The 20,393-nt window shown below is 41.6% G+C and overlaps 1 protein-coding gene and 1 pseudogene across 5 annotated transcripts in view; one reads left to right on the forward strand and one right to left on the reverse strand.

Moving 5' to 3' along the window:
• The window catches only part of Lamp2 (lysosomal associated membrane protein 2), a 52,335-nt gene that overhangs the window by 14,339 nt on the left and 17,603 nt on the right, over window positions 1-20,393 (forward strand). For all 5 annotated transcript variants that reach the window (XM_050132117.1, XM_050132121.1, XM_050132118.1 and 2 more), the window contains exons 2-6: window positions 1,150-1,265; window positions 3,151-3,364; window positions 11,380-11,538; window positions 13,682-13,875; window positions 15,078-15,200. In XM_050132117.1, coding sequence (XP_049988074.1) covers window positions 1,150-1,265; window positions 3,151-3,364; window positions 11,380-11,538; window positions 13,682-13,875; window positions 15,078-15,200 — 806 coding nt within the window. The remainder of the gene's footprint in view (window positions 1-1,149; window positions 1,266-3,150; window positions 3,365-11,379; window positions 11,539-13,681; window positions 13,876-15,077; window positions 15,201-20,393) is intronic.
• On the reverse strand, window positions 4,919-7,697 carry LOC126494669 (H/ACA ribonucleoprotein complex subunit 3-like; annotated as a pseudogene).

Below are 20,393 nucleotides of genomic sequence, written 5' to 3' on the forward strand. Positions count from 1 at the left end.
AAAAAAAAAAAAAAAAAAAAAAGAAGATGAGAGATAAGTTAGATGAAAAGTCCCAAAACATTTCTGCCTGAAAAGTTTCTCCATTTGCAGAAGGAGCAGGCTGAGAATTTAGAAAGTAATTGTAGGTCCATGTGAAAGGTTCATCAGTGCAGTTTTAAAGAGAAATAATTAGAACTCTGCATTTGTAAAGATTTACTTTTCTTATGGATCCAGGCTCTAACAGCCCTTTGAGATGTTGCTTCAAGAGCTAACCCTGATCACATCAGAATAACATCATTTGGGAAGACTTCCATGTGCCCTAGGTCATATAGTTGGCAACAGAATTCAGAGAAGAGCCTAAGACATCTGACCTGTCTTTATTGTAGGAAGGTTTCACTGAATGGGTTTAGAGAAGCAGGAGTTTAATCCACCTTCCAGACTTCCCCCTACCCTAGTTACCTCAAAAACGAAAAGAAGCAAAGGTTGTAGCTCAGTAGAGTACCTGCCAATGTGTGAAGCCCTGGTTTGATCCACAGCATTGCAAGAAACAAACAAGAACAGCAAGAAGGCAACTGTAGTTGTCTAACAGTGACCTGACAAGGCACAAGTGAATGTGGAAATCAAAGTCACCAGTTTCTGCCATCACCTAAGCATCAAGGATCTAGTAAACATTTATTTCCAGAAGAGAAAATGCTACCTTTATTACTAGTGCTCACGCCTTTAATCCCAGCACTTGGGAGGCAGAGACAGACGGATCTTTGTGAGTTCGAGGCCAGCCTGGTCTACAAGACCTAGTTCCATGACAGGCTCTAAAGTCACAGAGAAACCCTGTCTTGAATCCCCCTGCCCCCCAAAAAAACCAAAACCAAAACTACAAAGAAAGTAACCAGCCGGGCGGTGGTGGCACACACCTTTAATCCCAGCACTCAGGAGGCAGAGGCAGGCGGATCTCTGGGAGTTTGAGTCCAGTCTGCTCTACAAGAGCTAGTTCCAGGACAGGAACCAAAAAGCTACGGAGAAACCCTGCCTCGAAAATCAAAGAAAAAAAAAAAAGTAACCACCAGGACACCATATACTTGACCATATGGGTTTTATTTTAGAGTTGAACTTCAGCAGTGGCTAGAATTTATTTTTACCTTATGTTGTATGATTTATTTTTTTTTAATCTAGGAGCTGTTCAATCCTCTGCATTGGAACTTAATTTGACAAATTCAAACGGTACTTGCCTTTTTGCAAAATGGGAGATGAATTTCACAATATTTTATGAAACTACAAACAAAACTTTTGTAAGTAAAAAACTTTTTTGTCTTTTTTGAGATTGACTTACTTTTTATGTAGATGGGTGTTTTGCATGAATGGGTATCTGTGCATCATGTTCATATAGTGCCCTTAGAGGTCAATAGAGGACATTGAATACCATGGAGCCAGAATTACAGATGATGGTGAGCTACCATGTGGGTGCCGGGAATCCTCTGGAAGAGTAGCCACTGATGTTAACCACTGAGCAGTCTTCCTAGTCCCTTAAAAAGGTTTTTTTGTTTTGGTGTTAGGGTTTGAGCCCAGAGTCTCTTTAGGTGGTACTAGGTAAACACTCTGTTAATTGTCCTACTTCCCAGTCCCATATTTGTTTTGAGTCTTATAGTAGGGATTTATTTACATTTGAATTTTTTTTTTTTTTGTTTGAGACAGGATTTCTCTGTCCTGGAACTCCGGACCAGGGTAGCTAGCCTCATCTGCCTCTTGAGTGCTGAGATTAAGGGTGTGCGCCACCACATCTGGGTTTACATTTAGACTTTTGTACCCTTTGGTGGCACATGCCTTTAATCCCATCTCTTGGGAGGCAGAGGCAGGAGGATCTCTGTGAGTTCGAGGCCAGCCTCGTCTACAAGACCTAGTTCCTGGACAGGCTCCAAAGCTACACAGAGAAACCCTTTATCGAAAAACCAAAAAAAAGATATGTACAAATAATATTTCATGATTTCATGTTAATTGACCTAACCCTTAAAGCCTGTGTTTGTTAAAACTATTAAACTCTTAAATGTACACTGTTTAAGGTTGGAGTGGATACTTCTAATTCATTAAATTTTTTTGAGTTTTCCTTGGAGATGGTTATATGCCAATGAGGAAACTTAATGGTATTTCAGTTTTAACCACTTCTGAAGTAATATACAACATTAAATCTTAAATTTCTTTTTTTCATCTTTAAAACATTTTGATCTTTTTTAAAAAAAATGTGTATAGGTGTGTGGGTTTAGAAATCTTTTTCTCTGTGTATTTGTGCACCACTTATGCCTGGTGCCAGAGAAGGAGAGAAAGGGTCATTGCCTCCCCCTGAACTGCAGTCAACAGACAGTTGTGAGCCCACAATGTGAATTCTGTGAATCCAACCTGGGTCCTCTGGGTGAGCAGCCAGTGCTCTTAACCATTGAGCCATCTGTCCAGCTCCCAATGTCTAAGAACTAGTTTGCTATTTCTGTCTACCTTTTTTTTTGGGGGGGGGGAGGTTCTATAGCTTTGGAGCCTGTCCTGGAACGCACTCTGTAGACCAGGCTATAGACCACAGAGGTCCACCTGCCTCTGCCTCTCGAGTGCTGGAGTTAAAAGTGTGTACTCCTACCACCCGGCTAAAGATTTTTTAAATTAATTATGTATACAATATTTTGCCTATGTATTCCTGCATGCCAGAAGAGGGCACCAGATCTTTTTACGGATGGTTGTGAGACACCATGTGGTTGCTGGGAATTGAACTCAGGACCTCTGGAAGAGCAGTCAATACTCTTAACCTCTGAGCCATCTCTCCAGCCCTCTATCTACCTTTTTGTTTTTCTTTTCTTGGCCCCTTTGCCTTATTTTTGTTTTGTTAAGGCCCTATTTATAGCATCACTTAAAAAACCAGTCTATAAGCTAGGAAAGCGCTCAGTGGTAGAACAGTTGCCCGTTGTGCAGGAGACCATGATTCCATCTCCAGGTCTGCAGAGGTTAGCACACAGCTAGATAAAGAGCATCCAGGTGCTTTTTCCTGTTTTCTTTAGACATACATGAACTTGTCCAAATACCTGGTGTGTAACTAAAGAATTTGAGAACGGTTTTCATAGTATTCCAAGTAAAGAGGTAGGACTCACTGCTGTTTTTTTTTCTCATCCACTTCTAAACTTTTCTTTTGTCTTTTAGAAAACTGTAACCAGTTCAGAACTTCCCAGAGTGACGTATAATGGAAGCAGCTGCGGGGATGACCAGAATAGTGCCAAAATAGTGCTACAGTTTGGATCCGCTGTCTCTTGGAATGTGAATTTTACCAAGGAAGCATCTGATTATTTTATCGACAGCATCTTGCTTTCCTACAACACTAGTGATAACTCAACATTTCCTGGTGCTGTAGATAAAGGTAACCTTAGGTGTTGGATTTGTGTTACATTCTCTTGTTAGTAACAAAAAATGTAAACAAAATAATCATTAGTGTGCTCGTCTGTCTTCTCAATAAGAATGAAAAAATCAGCCTTCTACCCATCTCAGTCCTAACTCCATGAATAGAACAGTGTTGGGTATAAAGTGATAGTGACTGTCATTGCTGGAGTCTCTTACTCGCTACCATTAATTACCCTGATTGTCACATGCAGTGTTTTACTGAGTGAACAATTGATAGCAACCCTGGGAAGTAAGTAAAGGGATTGAAGCTTGGTGACTTTCCCAAAGGCTCTAAATTTAGTGACTGAGTGAAAAGCTAGTGCTTGAAGCAAAGTTTCCTGAGCTGCAGAGTTCATACACTTATTCATTAGCAGAAACTCAGCAAATGTTGGATGAATGAGAAAATTCTTTACTGGAAGTATACAAGTCCAGGCATTTGAGATTAGAAGAAATACCTTAGATCTTTTTACTATTAAGATGAACTTTTACTTGAAAAGTAAATAGTGTAGGGCTGGGGAGATGGCTCGGTGCGTAAGAGCACTGGCATCTCTTACAGAGGACCCAGCTTCAATTCCCAGCATGCACACAACAGCTCATAACTGTCTAACTCCAGTTTTGGGGATCCAACACCCTCACATAAAATATATACAGGCAAAACATCGGTGTACATTAAACAAACAAACAAATCTTAATAAAAATAGAAAAATAGTGATTACAGTTAAAATAACTAAGGTCAGCATTTGCTATTTTGAGACACCATCAGATCAAGAACAACTTAGATAATTAGGCCAGTCTTGTCATTCTTAAAACAAATGTGCCTTAAAACATTTTTAAGTGTGTATAGTGGAGATTTTAAGTTATTTGTCTCTGACATAAAATGCACTCTCGTCTTAGCTCAGCACTCCTGAGTACTGAGGTTATGGGTGTTTGCACACCTGTATCGTAAACATGTTGAGTTTATGATACTGATTTTATTAGGGTCATGTGGTGAGCCCACAAGCTTTATACAGTAAATGTATAGCTGACCGATCTATTGGACTATCTGTGATAAGTGTATACGTACACTCCACCCGGAGATCCCATTTTTACAGAGCTACACCTGTCCTCTGGATAAGTCACTGTTGATTCTGTAGAATCTTGTGGAATCACGGCATTTCTCCCTTCCGTAGTACCCCAGTAGTGTAGAAACCTGACATTTCCTGTAGGGCACCAGGATACTTCCCCTCACAACAAGAGCCAGGGGTGAAAAGGATCCAGTCAAGTCTGTTCTCATAGCCAAAATCTATATAAAAATAGTCCCCACAGACTTTCTTTTTTTTTTTTTTTAAATCTTTCTATCTTTACTAATCTGGCATTAATTCAAAGCATGAAAAACAAAGTTAAGATTGTAAAGGAGGTGCCCATTACGATAGACTAAATCACATGTTGAGATTGGATTCCAAACAGCACGGGAAGGCAACACTGCTCACGGATTGATGCATTTGGTTACTGATAATTGGCCTGGGGGCAGGCAGCAGATGAAATTTACGAACTCTCAGAGAACAGGACGTGGTTACTGGGTCATGAGCACCTTGAAGCGTTTCTTGATGGTGATTCAGTGTCTTGAGTATTTGTCGTCAGGGGAGAACCGAGCAGGATGGGCAGAACAAGTCTGTTGTCCCATAGGGTCAAAATTCTTTAACGTATAGACACAATCTCCCTGTTCGTTGTGGTAATACTGGAGAAACATGACTGTACTTCAGCAGGAAGACGCTGACCTGTCTGCAGTCGGTCGCTTTTGCCAGGAGTCCCCCACAGACCTTCCTTATTGACAGTAGTATCAGATAAGAAAGGAGCCTCATACAGGAGGTAACATGTCTGCTCTAACAGCAGACTCAGGAAAGCATCATCTCCTGGTCTTCTGCTCTGACTTAACAGGCTACTAATATTCTGAATTACCCTTCACCTTGGTTTCCAGTAACATAGGATCATAACCCAGGAAATTAATTGTTTATACAGGAAAAAGGCCCGAGTCACTAAAACTAGCTTCAGAGAGAAAAAGTCTCACCTGGGCACCCTGCTGGAGTCAAAAGCATGGTCCTCAAAAGAGATTCCTTTTAACTCAGCCAGCCAGATGCTAATGCAAATTAAGCCTGAGGGTTAGTATAGCTGCCAAGAATGTGTTCCCAACCACTGGGGAACTTCATAGCCACACCCCCTCTGAGACATAAGGTGCCTTCTTGCCAGATCGCTGCTTTCTTATGACTCTGAAAATGCATGCTTGATACCATTGTTAACTGCCTATATAAATGGAAGGCTTTGTGGAGATCACACTTAAGCCTTATCCTTTACCCTTCTGCCTTACCCTAACGTCTGATGATTTGTCCTTAAGCCTTATGCCCTTATGCTCATCTTCCCCTAAGGAATAAAGAAACTTGCAGGAAAAACGTGCCTAACTCAGTCAGTTTGTTTTACCCCTCAGTCCTATTCTGAACCCTGAGAGATTGCTGGGGCCGGTCCTCAGCTCCCGATAGGGACACAGTTCTCACCTTTCAGCCCCCTCCAGTGAGATTAGATTAATATGGTGTCTGGAGTAGTTAGCTCCTGTCACTCATAGGACTCCATTCTGACTGCAGGAACACTGACGGATCAACATCAGGTGCCTATATCTGGGGTTTCATAATAGCTTTGAACTTGTGGATGGAAAAATCATATTTTAAAGACTCAGAAGTAAGCCGAGTGGTGGCAGCACACACCTTTAGTCCCAGCACTAAAGAGGCAGAGGCAAGTGGATCTCGGAGTTTAACCAGCCTGGTCTGCAGAGCAAGTTCCAGGGTAGCTAGGGCTACACAGAGAAAGCCTGTATTGAACCCTGCCCCAAAAGACTCAGAAGTGAATGAGTTTCATGTTAAACGAGAGCTAGCACAGACAGAGACTTGAAAATCAAACCCAGGTTTTTTAAATTAATTTTTTTATATCCCAACCGCAGGTGTCCTCTACTTCTTTCCTCCCAGTCTCCCCACCTCCAAACCTTCTCCTCTGTTTCTCTTCAGAAAAGGGGGACCTCTTGTGGCTATTAGCCAGCCATGGCATACTAAGTTGCAGTGAGACTAGGCACCTGCTCTTCTGTTAAGGCTGGATGGGGCAATCCTGTAGGAGGAAAGGATCTCCAAAGCAGGCAAAAAAGCCAGAGACCGTCCCTGCTCCCACTGTTAGGAGTCCCACAAGAAGACCAAGCTACACAATCATAACATATGCACAGAGTGCCTAGGTCAGTCCCATGCAGGCTCCCCAGTTGTCAGTTTAGTCTCTGTGAGCTCCTATGAACCCAGGTTAACTGATTCTGTGGGTTTTCTTGTGCACATCCAAGTTTTAATTAGACTAATCTCTTCATTTGAGAGAATAACTGAGGCAAGATCTTATTGGCTATTTTAGATATTTATCTCTGTGGGTGAGGCATGGTTGCATTATCTTTAATAACTAGGATAAGATTTGTTCTTGACTTTCAAGGGGTGTAGAAATCATTGAGGGAGACAAAGCCTAATTGTGCTCCCAATTGATAGGGAGAACATTGAGCTCAGTCTGAATTTGTTGTTGCTGTTTCTAGTTTCTGCTTGAGTGGGTAGAGAGTTCGTAAATCTTTTCTGAGCATGTGAGGGCAGTTCTAGACTCTCTCAAAGCACACAGGAAATTTAGAATGTAATGTACATTTCACAATCGCATCTGTGGATCCCTGGACTGAATGCCTGCTTTCGGAGTGTTCTCACTAGTAGCCCTGATGAGGAGCAGAGAGAGAAGAGAGATTGGAAACAGAAAGAGAGGCCAGTTTATGATGGAGGAGTGAAAGAGCTTGGTGGAGAAATGGGTCCTGAGTTGCGGTGGCGAGTGATAGAATGTAAGTGGAAAAATGTGAGCAGGATGTTTCCACCAGAGGGAAGCAGAGGATACACAGTGGCCATTGGAGAGTTGCCTGACTACAATCCACGCTGTCTGTATGTGTAACAGGAATTCCGCAAAGATGTTGGCTCAGTGCAGTGGGCCTCATTATAGGGGCCTGGGAAGCCAAGAAAGGGTCTTTAGCATGATGGGATAGGCACTAGGGAAACTGTGGCAGGTTTTCCTAAGCCAGAAAACGATACAAGCATAGCAGAGGGAATGGTTTGTAGAGAATATATACTGCTGGATTAATTTGGAAGTGAGGAGACTACAAGCAGAGAAGCCAGCTTCAGAGGCTGTTTTAATAATCAGGAGATGATGCAACGCATGTCCCAACTACGTGGGCAACCGTTAAAGGAGGATGGCTTTAGTCTGACACATTAGATAAAACCACTGACATGCTAACCCCCTTCTTTGTTTTATTTTAAACAAGTGCTTAATGAATTTTTCTATGACTATCTTCTGTATTTATCAAAAATTATCTGGAATTTAAAATACTTTCCTTATATGCACTTTAGAGAATTGCCTTTGAAATAATTTAATATTTTGAAATACTAATTTTTAGGCATTTAATAATTGAAGTAACTTTGAAACTGCTATTTAAAAATGTTTTCATGATTAAAATACAAAAAAGGTACAGACTAATATAGCAGACCTACTGAGATCCATTACTCAGGATTAATTTTTTTATTTTAGACAGAGTCTTACTGTATAGTCCTAGGTGTTCTGGAACTCTCTTTGTAGACCAGGTTGGTCTCCAGTTCACAGAGATCTGTCTGCATCTGCTTCCTGGGTGCTGGGATTAAAGGAGTGTGCCTGGCCTAGTAGATGTAATTTTAAATTGTCTGCTTCATTATTTGAAAGAAATAAAACTTTACAGATACATTTAAGGTACTCCTCAGCTCCCCTTTCCTTCCTGCCTGCAAGAAACAACTAGCCTTTCAACTTTAGGGTGTAGCATTCCTGTATGTATGTATATTATCGATGTTCATGAATAATAGTTGTAATTTTATATAGTTTAGTATAACCCTAATATATTTAGAACTTGTTTTTCCCTATCATTGTATTTTTGCTTGTTTGATTTATTTGTTTTTGAAACAGGGGCAAACTAAGTAGTTCTCATTTGCCTGGAAGTCAACTATGTAGACTAGGCTGGCCTCACATATAGAGAGATCCATCTGCCTCTTGTTTCCTGAGTTCTGGAAGTAAAGGCGTGCACCACCATGCCTGGTTTCCCTTTCATTGTTTTTGAGGTCTGTCTTTATATAGCAAGTTCACATCTGTTCCTTTTTGATAACAAGGAGACAATTTTAGGAAAACAAATTTAAATTCAAAAAACGCTCAAACCTCATCTGTCCATTAGGGGGTGCCAAGACAGCATTAAGTGGCTACCTTGTTATATGATGGAGAGGCACAGAAAGTAGCTAGGTGGTTAAGAGTGTTTGCTGCTCTTGCAGAGGACCAGAATTTGACTCTCGGTCAGGGAACCAATGTTGTGAATTAAAAATGCTGCATGTGAGAGAAAGATGCCTTGCGACAGAGTTCAGGTGAAGGGGTTTTTCTATTGGGGGAAAAGGGGGAAGGAAGAGGGAGATCGGACTTTGGAAACAGGAGTGGCGGGAGAGAAGAGGAGAGAGAGAAGGAGAGAGAGAGAGAGAGAGAGAGAGAGAGAGAGAGAGATAGATAGAGAGAGAGAGAGATGGGAAGTGTGCAGGGCCCTTTTAAAAGGGAACATAGTAAATGTGCACAGGAGGTGCTCTTAGTGGCTGCAGCTGAGGACGTACCCTGTCAGGACCCCAAGGGCAGGCCAGGGCAGATGCCTGAATACTAACAATTAATACTTTCTTTTCTGCTTCTCTAAGACACTAAACCATTTAGATCTGCATGATCTCAGTATTTTGCAGTTTGACTATAGGCATTACAGTGAAAAGTCTGTTCACAGTGGCATAGTAAAAATTTCTTTTACCTAAAGATTTCCTGAGATGGAATCATCTTTATTTTTCTTTCTCATTCATTCATTCATTCATTCATTTTTTTGTTTCTTTGAGACAGAGTTTCAAAATAAGGTTTCTCTGTGTAAACAGCCCTGGCTATCCTGTCCTGGAACTCGCTGGCCTTGAACTCAGATTTGCCTGCTTCTGCCTCCTGAGTGCTGGGATTAAAGGCACAACAGTTGCCACTGTTGCCCGGTTGGAATCATCTTTAAATTACATCTAGGAAAAAAGTTCATAAATAAGTTACAGTTGATGCAGCATGCTTGTGGAAAGTAGCACAAGGATATTTATTACAAAAATCTGTGTTTAATCCAACTCTATCTTTTCTTTGAGAAATTATGATTATTATCATCACTGTTATGTGTGCATATGTGAATGTGTGTGCTGTGGCATGTTATGTAGAGGTCCGAGAACTACTTTGTGGAGTCAGTTCTCTCGTCTTTGTGTAGGCCTTAAGAATTAAGCGAAGGTCACTAGGCTGTGCACCAAGTCGCTGAGCCATCTCAGTAGCCCAAGAGAAAGGAAGATCTGTCATTTCTAATGTTGCCTGGATGGGCCACTAGCCAGCTGAAACCACACATGAGCCTGAAGTCAGTCTTCCAGCTTCTAGTGCTGGAGTGCCAGGGATTTCAGTACTGGCCTGTGTGGCTCTACCACCTCATTGTGCAGTTTACTGAGTATTGAACCTGGGCCTTCTGGTGTACCTGTAGGCCAGCACTCTAACCACTGAACTCCATTCTCAGCGCTCTTCCTTTCATATGGTCTCTAAGCCCTATCTTTAATTTGACCTTTGCTTTCCCTTCTGCTCATCACTCACTCACTGTGTTAGTGTTGGCAGCCCCTTCCCTTCCACTCTCACTCTTCACCTAAGCAGCCCATTGTCCTTTCCCCTGTCACTTAAAAGTTAGGGTTTTTTTCTGCCTATTGCTGCATATTTCTTACAGCTCTTAAAATAAATTAGGCTTTATTTCCTCTTTTAAGCCCCATTTCTAACCAAGAAGCTATCTGTAATTGGTACCTGCAAAAAAAAAAAAAAATGGACTCCTATTTTGTTTGTGTATTTCTTTGTGGACTTTTTGACACTTTTTTATCTTACTATATTTTATTTGTTTCAGTTTTTTTTTTTTTTCCGAGACAGGGTTTCTCTGTGGTTTTGGAGCCTGTCCTGGAACTAGCTCTTGTAGACCAGGCTGGTCTCGAACTCACAGAGATCCACCTGCCTCTGCCTCCCGAGTGCTGGGATTAAAGGCGTGCCCGGCCATATTTCAGTTTTTATTGTTGTGTTCTTGCTTGTTTTGAGAGAGAGGAAATAGGGAGAGGGAGGAACATGAAGAAGGTGGGGAGGGACAGGGAAGAGTTGGGAGAAGGAAAACGTGAAGAAAATGTATTGTATGAGAAAAACTGATGTGGGGCTGTCTAGATGACTTCGTGTATACAAGTCCGTGCTGCGCAAGTCTGACACCCTGAGTGTTGACCCCGTGATAGGAGAGAACCATCTCCTGTGGTTCATCCTCTGACCTCCCCACATGTCTTTATAACCAGCTTGCAAATGAATGCACATGCACCCAAACTAATGACAACAGTAGCAGACAAAGTAGAAAACCTGCATGTATGGCTGAACATCATATGTGTGCCTGCTGCCTACAGAGGTGAGAAGAGGGTGGCAGATCACATGAAACTGGAATCAGGCAGTTGTGAGCCTTTGTGTTGGTGCAGAGAATGGAACTCTGTACCTCTGGAATAGCTGCCAGTGCTTAAAAGCCCTAACTGTTTTGGAATTTGCTTTGTAGACAAGGCTGGCCTTGAACTCACAGAAATCTGCCTGCCTCTGCCAGTGCTCTTAACCACTGAACTATCTCCTCCAGTCTTACTGCTTTCATTCTTAACCCTTATGGTCTTCCCTGCTCTCTACAGTGTAAGTGACAGTGAACTTGTCATTCCTGTCAACATGCCCCACATTTTATCACTTTTGGTATGGGGTGGGGAGGCCTAGAAGAAAAGAAAACCTACACTTGTATGTTAGTATAAACATTTTAACAGTTTCTTATGTCTTCCTGTAAATGCCATTGTTAATTTTGTTTTATAGGAAGTGTTGCTGTTGAAAGTTCTCAGAGATTCAGAATTCCATTGAATGACATCTTTAGGTGCAATAGTTTATTAACTCTCAATGTGAGTTCTGTGGTCCAGCACTACTGGGATATTCATGTACAGGCTTTTGTTCAAAATGGCACAGTGAGTAAAAATGGTGAGTCCTAAAGTATGGATTTATATTATATGACTCTTATTTTCAGGTAGCATTCATTGAGGGCATCATCTGAGAACATTTCTTAAAGGCACAGTCTAAATATTTTCAGTATGATAGAAATTCTTCTTCTTCTTTTTTTTTTTTTTAAGACAGGGTTTCTCTGTAGTCCTGGCTGTCCTGGAACTCATGCTGTTATTCCAGGCTGGCCTCCAACTCAGAGATCTTCCCACCTCTGCCTCCTGAGACTAAAGGTATGGTCACCATGCATGCCCGACTTAAAAGTGATAGTCGTTCTTTGTAACATGAGGGGTCCTGCTAGTTGTTGGGGTTTTTGTCCCACCTGGTACCCCACAGTAGGCAAGCCCCAAAATAAATCATACAGAGATCTCTATAAGTTATAAAGCTGACTGGCCCATTAGCTCTAGCCTCTCACTGGCTAACTCTCACATTTTGATTAACCCATTTTTCTGATCTATGTTAGCCATGTGGCTCAGTACCTTTTTCAGTGAGGCAGATCAAATCCTGCTGCTTTGGTGATCTGGGCAGGAGTGGGAGGAATCAACTTCCTCCTTCCCAGAATTCTCCTGTTCTCATTACATCATTTTTACTTCCTGTCTGGTTTTCCCACCTATATTTCCTGCCTGGCCAATCAGTGTTTATTTATAACGTGATTGACAGAATACAGACAATTCTCCCGCACCGGTTTTTACTCGTAATTTCAGCTGCAAGTTTATGATACACAAGGGATGGCATGTGTGTGTGGGGGGGTGTAGTGTGTGTGTGTGGGGAGGGAGTGGGAGAGCATGCACTCTGGTGGCCAGGAGTCAACCTTGGGTGTAGTTTCTCAGGTCTACTCCACATGGGTTTTTGACATAGGGTCCCTCACTGGCCTGGAAAATAGTCCTGAGTAGGTTAGGCTGGCTGTTCAGTGAGTTGTGGAGAGCTACCAGTATTGCAAGCATATGCCTCCATGCTTAGATTTCTACAGGAGTTCTGCTATTATCTCAGCTCTCAGACTTAGAGAGCAAACTTTCCCAGCTGAGGTATATCTCTAGCCTCAGCCTTAGCTGGTTTTTGAGACAGGACTTAGAACTCATAGAGACCAGGCTAACCTCCAACTCCTAGAGATCTACCTGCTTCTTCCTCTTTCTTAGACTGCTTGCATTAGAGATGTATACCACCATGCCTGACTCTGGAATGGTCATTTTTGATGTTTTTTAATTTTTATGGATGTTTTGCCTGCATGTATGTCTGTGCATAGTATACATGCCTGGTGTCTGATCTCCTGGAAGTGGAGTGACAGACAGTGGTGAGCCACCATGTGGGTTCTGGGACTCGAACTCAGGACCTCTGGAAGAACAGATAGAGCCATTTAACTAGCCCTTGAAATAGTCTTTAAAAAATACTTTCTATGATGTTTTCAGGTTATAAAACCTGACCATTGATCAAATCTTCAAATAATTGGCCATGTACTCTTAGCAGTTCTGTGCCCAAAGTTTAGAAATTAGATTTCTGTGTTCTAACCTTGACTTTTTAGAAGTTGATTTTAAAACAGTTTTATATGCCTTTTAATAGAAATGTGATAATTTCATATTCTAATGAATAATTTAGAAAACTACTAACATTCCTAAGGAGGATTTAAATGCCTGTGACCTGCTGTAGGGGTAATGGAAATAAAAGATTCCTTTGTATTTAAATCCTTAAATGATTTACAAACTCTTTTTTTTAAAGTAAGTAGTATCCTTCCTCACAGTGGTTGTATGTTGGAGGGAAAAGGACATTTTAGCTGGGGGTGGGGTATTTTCAAACATGCTATGAATTTCTCATCAGAGGCAGGTGAAGTTCTTTGAAACAAAGACCTTTATGAGCCGGAAAAAGAAGAGTATGTGGCCACACTTGAGTAGCTACAACCTTTTCATGTGTTCTGAGTGTGTCTACTCTGGCCAAAAGTCACAAGAAATTATCTGTATATGAAACAGTAGTTTAAGAATTCTGCTCCATCCACTTTAAAAATATACCACCAAGGTCTTCATATGCTTGAACTAACACTGTAGACTGTGAGAAACTAACTCTCAGTAGTTTGCTCTCCTCTGGCCTAGTAAAGCAAGATGACCACTATAGCTCGTGTTATCCTTTGTTTTAGAATACGTGTGTGAGGAAGACATATCTGTCACCACTGTAGTGCCCGTCATTCACACTACTGTGCCATCTCCTACTGCGACACCCACTCCAACACCCACTCCAACTCCAAAGGTTGGAAACTATTCTGTTACTAATGGCAATACTACCTGTCTGCTGGCTACCATGGGGCTTCAGCTGAACATCACTGAGGAGAAGGTAGGCTTGTTCTTAAAAGCAAAAAAAATTTCATCACAAGTAATGTATAGCCCTTACCACGCACTTCAGCGCTGTTATTAGAATCATTTAAGTTTAAATGCAGATTTGAGTTTTGATTAGTTTGGAATAGCTATAACCATGTGAAGCATGATTAATAAAAACTCAAGGTCTGAAATTGGGATTCAACCTGAAGATGTGGAAAGCCAAACAGCCAGCCACTGGCTCTTACCTCCCCCTCAGTCAGAAAATGGCCATCCTGCCTCCTAGAATCTCAGAGGGAGACTGCATTGAGAGCGGTCTTCCTCTCTAGGGCTGGGATTAAGGGTGCGCACCACTGTCATTAAAGGCCTGCACCGCTCAGTTTCTGTGGCAACTAGTGTGGCTACTGAGATTAAAGCGGTGTGTCATTATGACTACTGAGATTAAAGGTGTGTGTTACCATAGCCTGGTCTGTAAGGCTGACCAGTGGGACTGTTTTACTCTCAGATCTTCTGCCGCTCTTTATTTATTGAAATAACAATTCAGATGCCACTACAACCATGAAGAGTTAATGACACCCTCAAGGCATCTTGACCAGTAGAAAAGCTGCCGATTTAAAAGACTTCTTCAAGCATTCCATCAGCCTTCAGTAGCCCAGCATACATAGTTCAGTTGGTAATGTGGATAGATAAAGATACAGTTGCATGGTGGGGCACTTGCAAAACATGCACAAGACCCTGGGTTCTATCCCAACACCACCAAACAATAAAAATAAAACCAAAGCTCTTTCACCCTTTTCTTTGAACCACACTGTAGGTTGATGTGCCGGAACGAAGCTATTTGATGAGTCAGAGCCCAGATAGATGCGCAAGTACTCATTTGGTTGCAGTACCTCAGTGGGGCACCAGGGGGAGTACCATTGAACAAATTCCGTTTTCAAGATCCTGTGATTGAAACATGCGAGACAGATGGCTCTTGTGCTCTGTAAAAATGTGTTTATTTGGCTCATTACTGAGGAAACTTCCCTCTTGTTATTGTTGTTGAAGTTGAGTGAGTCATAGCTTGAGGACTTGTGCCAAGTTTTCTTGAAAGTAAGACACCATGAATTCAAGTATTGAAACAAAGGAGTTTTTGTTGTGCATTGAAGTTGGTTTTATCAGAGTATAAGGCTGTGCTATGGACTTTTAGTTAATCATACCTTCTTTCTGCTTATTCTCCTGAAGGTGCCTTTCATTTTTAACATCAACCCCACTACAACTAACTTCACTGGCAGCTGTCATCCTCAAACTGCTCAACTCAGACTGAACAACAGCCAAATTAAGTATCTTGACTTTATCTTCGCTGTGGTGAGTGCCAACTGTTTTCTAAAGTTAAGTTCTTTCTCTGAAAAGTACACCCGAAAGTCTAAACAGTGGTAGGTGTATGTGTGGGGGACATTTGGCTGTTTTCCCTTATAACACCAACTATAAAGTAAAGCTAACTTATTCCTGTTTGTCTCTGAGTCAGTTTAGTTGTCTATGTGCTGGCCTCATGTATTAATAATCAAAGAATGTTGACATTTTGCCATTATGAATACTTCAATTTAGGAGCAAGAATGAACTGACATAAAAAACCTAACTATAAATATTCCATATGTAATTAGTTTTTTTTTGAGACAGGGTTTCTTTGTGTAGCTTTGGCTGGCCTGGAACTCTTAGATCAAACTGTCCTTGAACTCACAATGATCCACCTGCCTCTGCCCTCCTGAGTGCTAAGGTTAAAGGCATGTGGCACTACCTTCCAGTTTAGGATTCCTTTTTAAAAAGTTAAATTTATTATTATTTTTATTTTTTATTTATTTTATTTTGTTATATTTATTATTGGTGTTTTGCCTGCATATATATCTGTGTGAGGGTGTCAGATCCCCTGGAACGAAAGCCTCAAACTGCTGCAAGTCCCCATGTGGGTGGTGGGAATTGAACCTGGGTCCTGGTAGAGCAGCCACTGCTCCCAACTGCTGAACCATCTCTGTCTTCATTAAGATTTTTATAATAGTGTCTGTATTAGTAATAGCTAGCATTAATGAGCATAGTCAGCTCTTGTTTCTCTAGGTCCTGCATACACAGATTAAACCAACCTTGAATCAATATTAAGTAAAAAGGTCTGGGGTTCAAGATTGGTGGCAGACACCCTTGCTTAGAATGCTCAAGACCCTGTGTTTGGTCCCCATTCCTCTCATTTGTACATGCTTCAGGGTGTGTGTGTGTGTGTGTGTGTGTGTGTGTAGGTCATAAGATAACTTTTGGGAGTTATTTTTTTAATTTATTTTTATTTTAATATGCATTGGTGTTTTGCCATGGGTGTTGGGTTCCCAGGAACTGGAGTCACAGTCAGATGTTAGCTGCCATGTGGGTGCTGGGAATTGAATCAGGGTTCATCTGGAAGAGCAGTCAGTGCTCTTAACCACTGACACATCTCTCCAGACCCCTACACTATTTTCCTTTTACATAGCATTTATATTTAAGGATTTTAAGTAATTTGGGGAATGATACAGCCTGGTGTTAATCCTCTGAGAATGTGAGGGACAATTCTTTTGTTATATACAGGCTCTGTGTTAAGTGCATACATTGACTCATTAAATCAGGATCCCCTATAGTGCTAGCATTCAGACTTTTGTTGCTCATGCTTATGTCAAGAGCTGAACTCTGAGCAGTTAGGCATACCTGTTCTACTTGCTAGCATCCGTTAGTAGTTGACCTTAATTTCTAACATCTCAGAAGCAATTACTAGTCTTAATTTTATGTGATTGGTGGATGTATGTGTGCAATAGTAGCAAATGGGAATGAAGAATAGGAGATGGTTATGGGCGAGGGAAGATGGGGGAGCCACACCACCATTCTCAAGCAGTACTGTCATATAATTGTATAAAAACCCACTTTTTCTTTCAATTCATATTACTATATATGTAGGGATGGGGATAGAGTCTCAGTATCTGATATATAAGAAGTAGCTATCAGTAGGGCAGTGATACCTTTAATCCCAGCAGAGATTTAATCAGGAGGCAGGGGCAGGTGTATCTCTGTGAGTTGGAGACCAGCCTGGTCTACAAGAGCTAATTCCAGGAGAGGCTGCAAAGCCACAGAGAAACTCTGTCTTGAAAACCCCCCCAAAAAAAGGCAAGGCAAGGTGGTATACATCTACCTATAGTGAAGCAGGAGGATTAAGAGTCCAAGGCTAACTGGACAGTAGGCACGGTCTCAAAAAATAACACCCAAGAACAAATGTCAGTATCTCATTTCACTGGGCTCTTCAATACAGAAAGGACAGGCCTGGTGTAGGAGGTCCTTCTGTCTATGTGTTGCTTTCATTGGTTGAATAAAGAAACTGCCTTGGACTTTTGATAGGGCAAAACTTAGGCAGAGTAGACAGAACTGAATACTGGAAAGAAAGCAGTCAGAGAGCCATCATGGAGATACCAGGTCAGACATGCTGAATCTTTTCCAGTAAGCCATGACCTCGTGGTAAATACAGATTATTAAAAATGGGTTAAATCAGGATGTGAGAGTTAGCCAATAAGAAGTTAGAGCTAATGGGCCAGGCAGTGCTTAAATGAATACAGTTTCTGTGTGATTATTTTGGGTGTAGGCTAGCCGGGCTGCTGGAACAAAGGGCCACCCTCCTCGTACAACACAGGCCTTTGTAGTAGTAGTGGTATGGTGTTAAGCTCTTTGGACTCTCTTGTGGGGCCTGTCACCCAGCTCCCAAATGAACCACAAATGGAGGCATATTCTTAGTTATGAATGCCCAGCCTTAGCTTGTCTTGTTTCTTGCCTGATTTCCTCAACTCATTAATTATCCTGTTTATTTTTTGCCTCTTAGCTTTCCTGTTCTCTTACTTCTGTAAATCTTATTCCTACTCCATGGATTGCTGTGTAGCTGAGTAGCTGACCCCTGATGTCCTCCAACTTTTCCAGAGCCCCTTCTTCCAGTTCTCCCTCCCTCCCTCCTCCCTCCTTCTCCCTTCCTCCCCCTCTCTCTTCAAGATAGAGTTTCTCTGTGTAGCTTTAGAACCTGTCCCTTAACTCCCTCTGTAGACCATGTGGCCTCAAACTTACTGAGATCTGCCTGCTTCTACCTCTTTAGTGCTGGAATTAAAGGCGTGTGTCACCATACCTGGCCAGTGTTCTCCTTCTGTATATACTCTGCCTGCCAGAGCTGCCTATCCTTTCTCCTGCCTTGCTGTTTGGCTGTTCAGATCTTTATTAGACCATCAGGTGTTCTAGATAGGCAAATATCACAGCTTCACAGAGTTAAGCAAATGCAACATAAACAAAAGTAACACACGTTAAAATAATATTCCCAGCAGGCCTTCCTTCACTCTGACTTTCAGGCATAGCTTGTGAAGCCTGAGCACAGCAGTATCCAGTCCATATATTTGTAGCCAGACTTTGGGTTTACATTCCAGCCCAATGATTACTAATTGGCAGCAGTGGGGGAGGTCACTTAGCAACTCTGTGCTTGAATGACTCATCTTCAATAATGGCCACAATAATGGCATCAGGAGTATAGAGGTGTTGGAGCCAGGGCTGGTGGCATAGGCATTATACTCCCAGCTACTTGGGAGGCTAAGATAAGAGGATTGCAAATTCAAGGCAAGACTGTGCTATGTGATTTCAGTGCTAGTCTGGGCAACTTAGACCGTGTCTCAAAATAGCAAATATAATTGCTGGGGACATATAGCTTGGTGTCAGGATGCTTGCCCCACGTGTGTAGAATGATAGGATTAATCTCCACTATCTCACATACAAAAAGAACAATGGTTGGCACTTAATTCTCAAGTGTGTGATAGTGCTTATTCTGATTGATTACCTTTCTTTGCTTATGTATTTATTGCCTTCTCAAATATAGTCTTTGTCCATTTGCCCACCCCAAATCCACCATCCCTCCTCAGCTGGCATGACTTTTGCATCTTCCCTCATTGGAAATAATTTCTTCCTGTCAATTTTCTTTATCTAACAGGGTTAGTTTATTTGTATATCTTTTCTTTCAAGTCCAGGGGCCAGTGGGGTTGGTGTGGGGAGCAGAACTCCAGGGCTCATAAATTCTAAGCAAGCCCTTCACTTTATGTTTTTTGGCAGATGACAAGCAGTAGGAGGGCAAGATACAAACCTGTTTCAACTTGTTAGTTCCATGGAGTGCTTAGATATGTTACTGTGTGTATACTAAGCACTTATATTCTTGGAATGGCTGGTTGATCAGTTGAATGTTTCAGAAAGATACAGATGGGGAGGCGGGGCTGGGTAGAGGGATACTGGATAGGATTCACACCACAATGGGATGACTAGCTCAGAGTATCCTATTTTATATTATGGAGATCTAGAAGAGGGGACCTCAAAGCTTCAAACATTAACAGTTCAGGTCTGGGGAGATGACTCAGAGGTTAAGAGCACTGGCTGCTCTTCCACAGGACCTTAGTTCAATTCCCAGCAACCAAATGGTGGCTCACAACCATCTGTAATGAGATCTGGTGCTCTCTTTTGGCCTGCAGGTATACATGCCAACAGAGCACTGTATACATATTAAATAAATCTTGAAAGAAGCAACAAAACAGAAAACATTAACAGTTCTAATTCTAAGGTGAAGGGAATGCCAGTTACCCTTATTTGATTAGTACACACTGTAGGCATGTGTCAGAATATGACATCGAGCCCCATTAATACATATAATTGTTGGGTGTAGTGGTGCACACCTTTAATCCTAGCACTTGGGAGGCAGAGGCAGGAGATGTCTGTGAGTTCCAGGCTAGCCTGGTTTACAGAGTGAGTTCCAGGACAGCCCTGGATATGTAGAGAAACCTTATCTCAAAAAATACATATAATTAATATAATTAGTGGGATGTGGTAGTGCAAGCCTTTGATCCAGCACTTGGGAGGCAGAGACAGGGATATTACTGAGTTGAAGCCAGCCTGGTTTCCATAATAAGTTTCAGCCTTTCCAAGGCTACACAGCAAGTCACTGTCTCAAAGTAAAAGTAAGATATATGTTAATTAAAAAAAATGAAACTACCCAGCACTTGGGAGGCAGATTCAGGGGGATCTGTGAGTTTGAGGCTAGTCTGGCCTCCATAGTGAGTTCCAGGACAGCTAGAGGATATATAATAGACCCTGTCTTACAAAAACAAATGAGTAAATAAAAATAAAAACTGGGGCAAGGTGGGTCAGTGGGTAAAGACACTTGCTGCCAAGTCTAATGATATCTTGAGTTTCATCCCAGAACCAACATGGTGGAGGGAGAGATCCAAGTGCCATGAGTTGTCCTCTGACCTCCACACATGCCATGCTATGAATTCATGCATACACATACGCACAGGTAAAATAAGTAAATGCAATAAGCATTTTAGTAGGTAAACATTGGCCTGATGATGTCCTTAATTGAGTAAGACATGCGTATTACATGCAGTAAGCTCTGGGTTCCAGCCCCAAACCACAAAGGTTAGAAAACAAAAATAAAATGCAAATGTAATAGGATTAAAAATCAATATAGTGAGAAAATAGATAATA

The sequence above is a fragment of the Alexandromys fortis genome, unplaced genomic scaffold (genome assembly GCF_014885135.2).
Source record: "Alexandromys fortis isolate MF-2015 unplaced genomic scaffold, M_Fortis_MF-2015_v1.1 scaffold_391, whole genome shotgun sequence".
NCBI classification, from domain to species: Eukaryota; Metazoa; Chordata; class Mammalia; order Rodentia; family Cricetidae; genus Alexandromys; species Alexandromys fortis.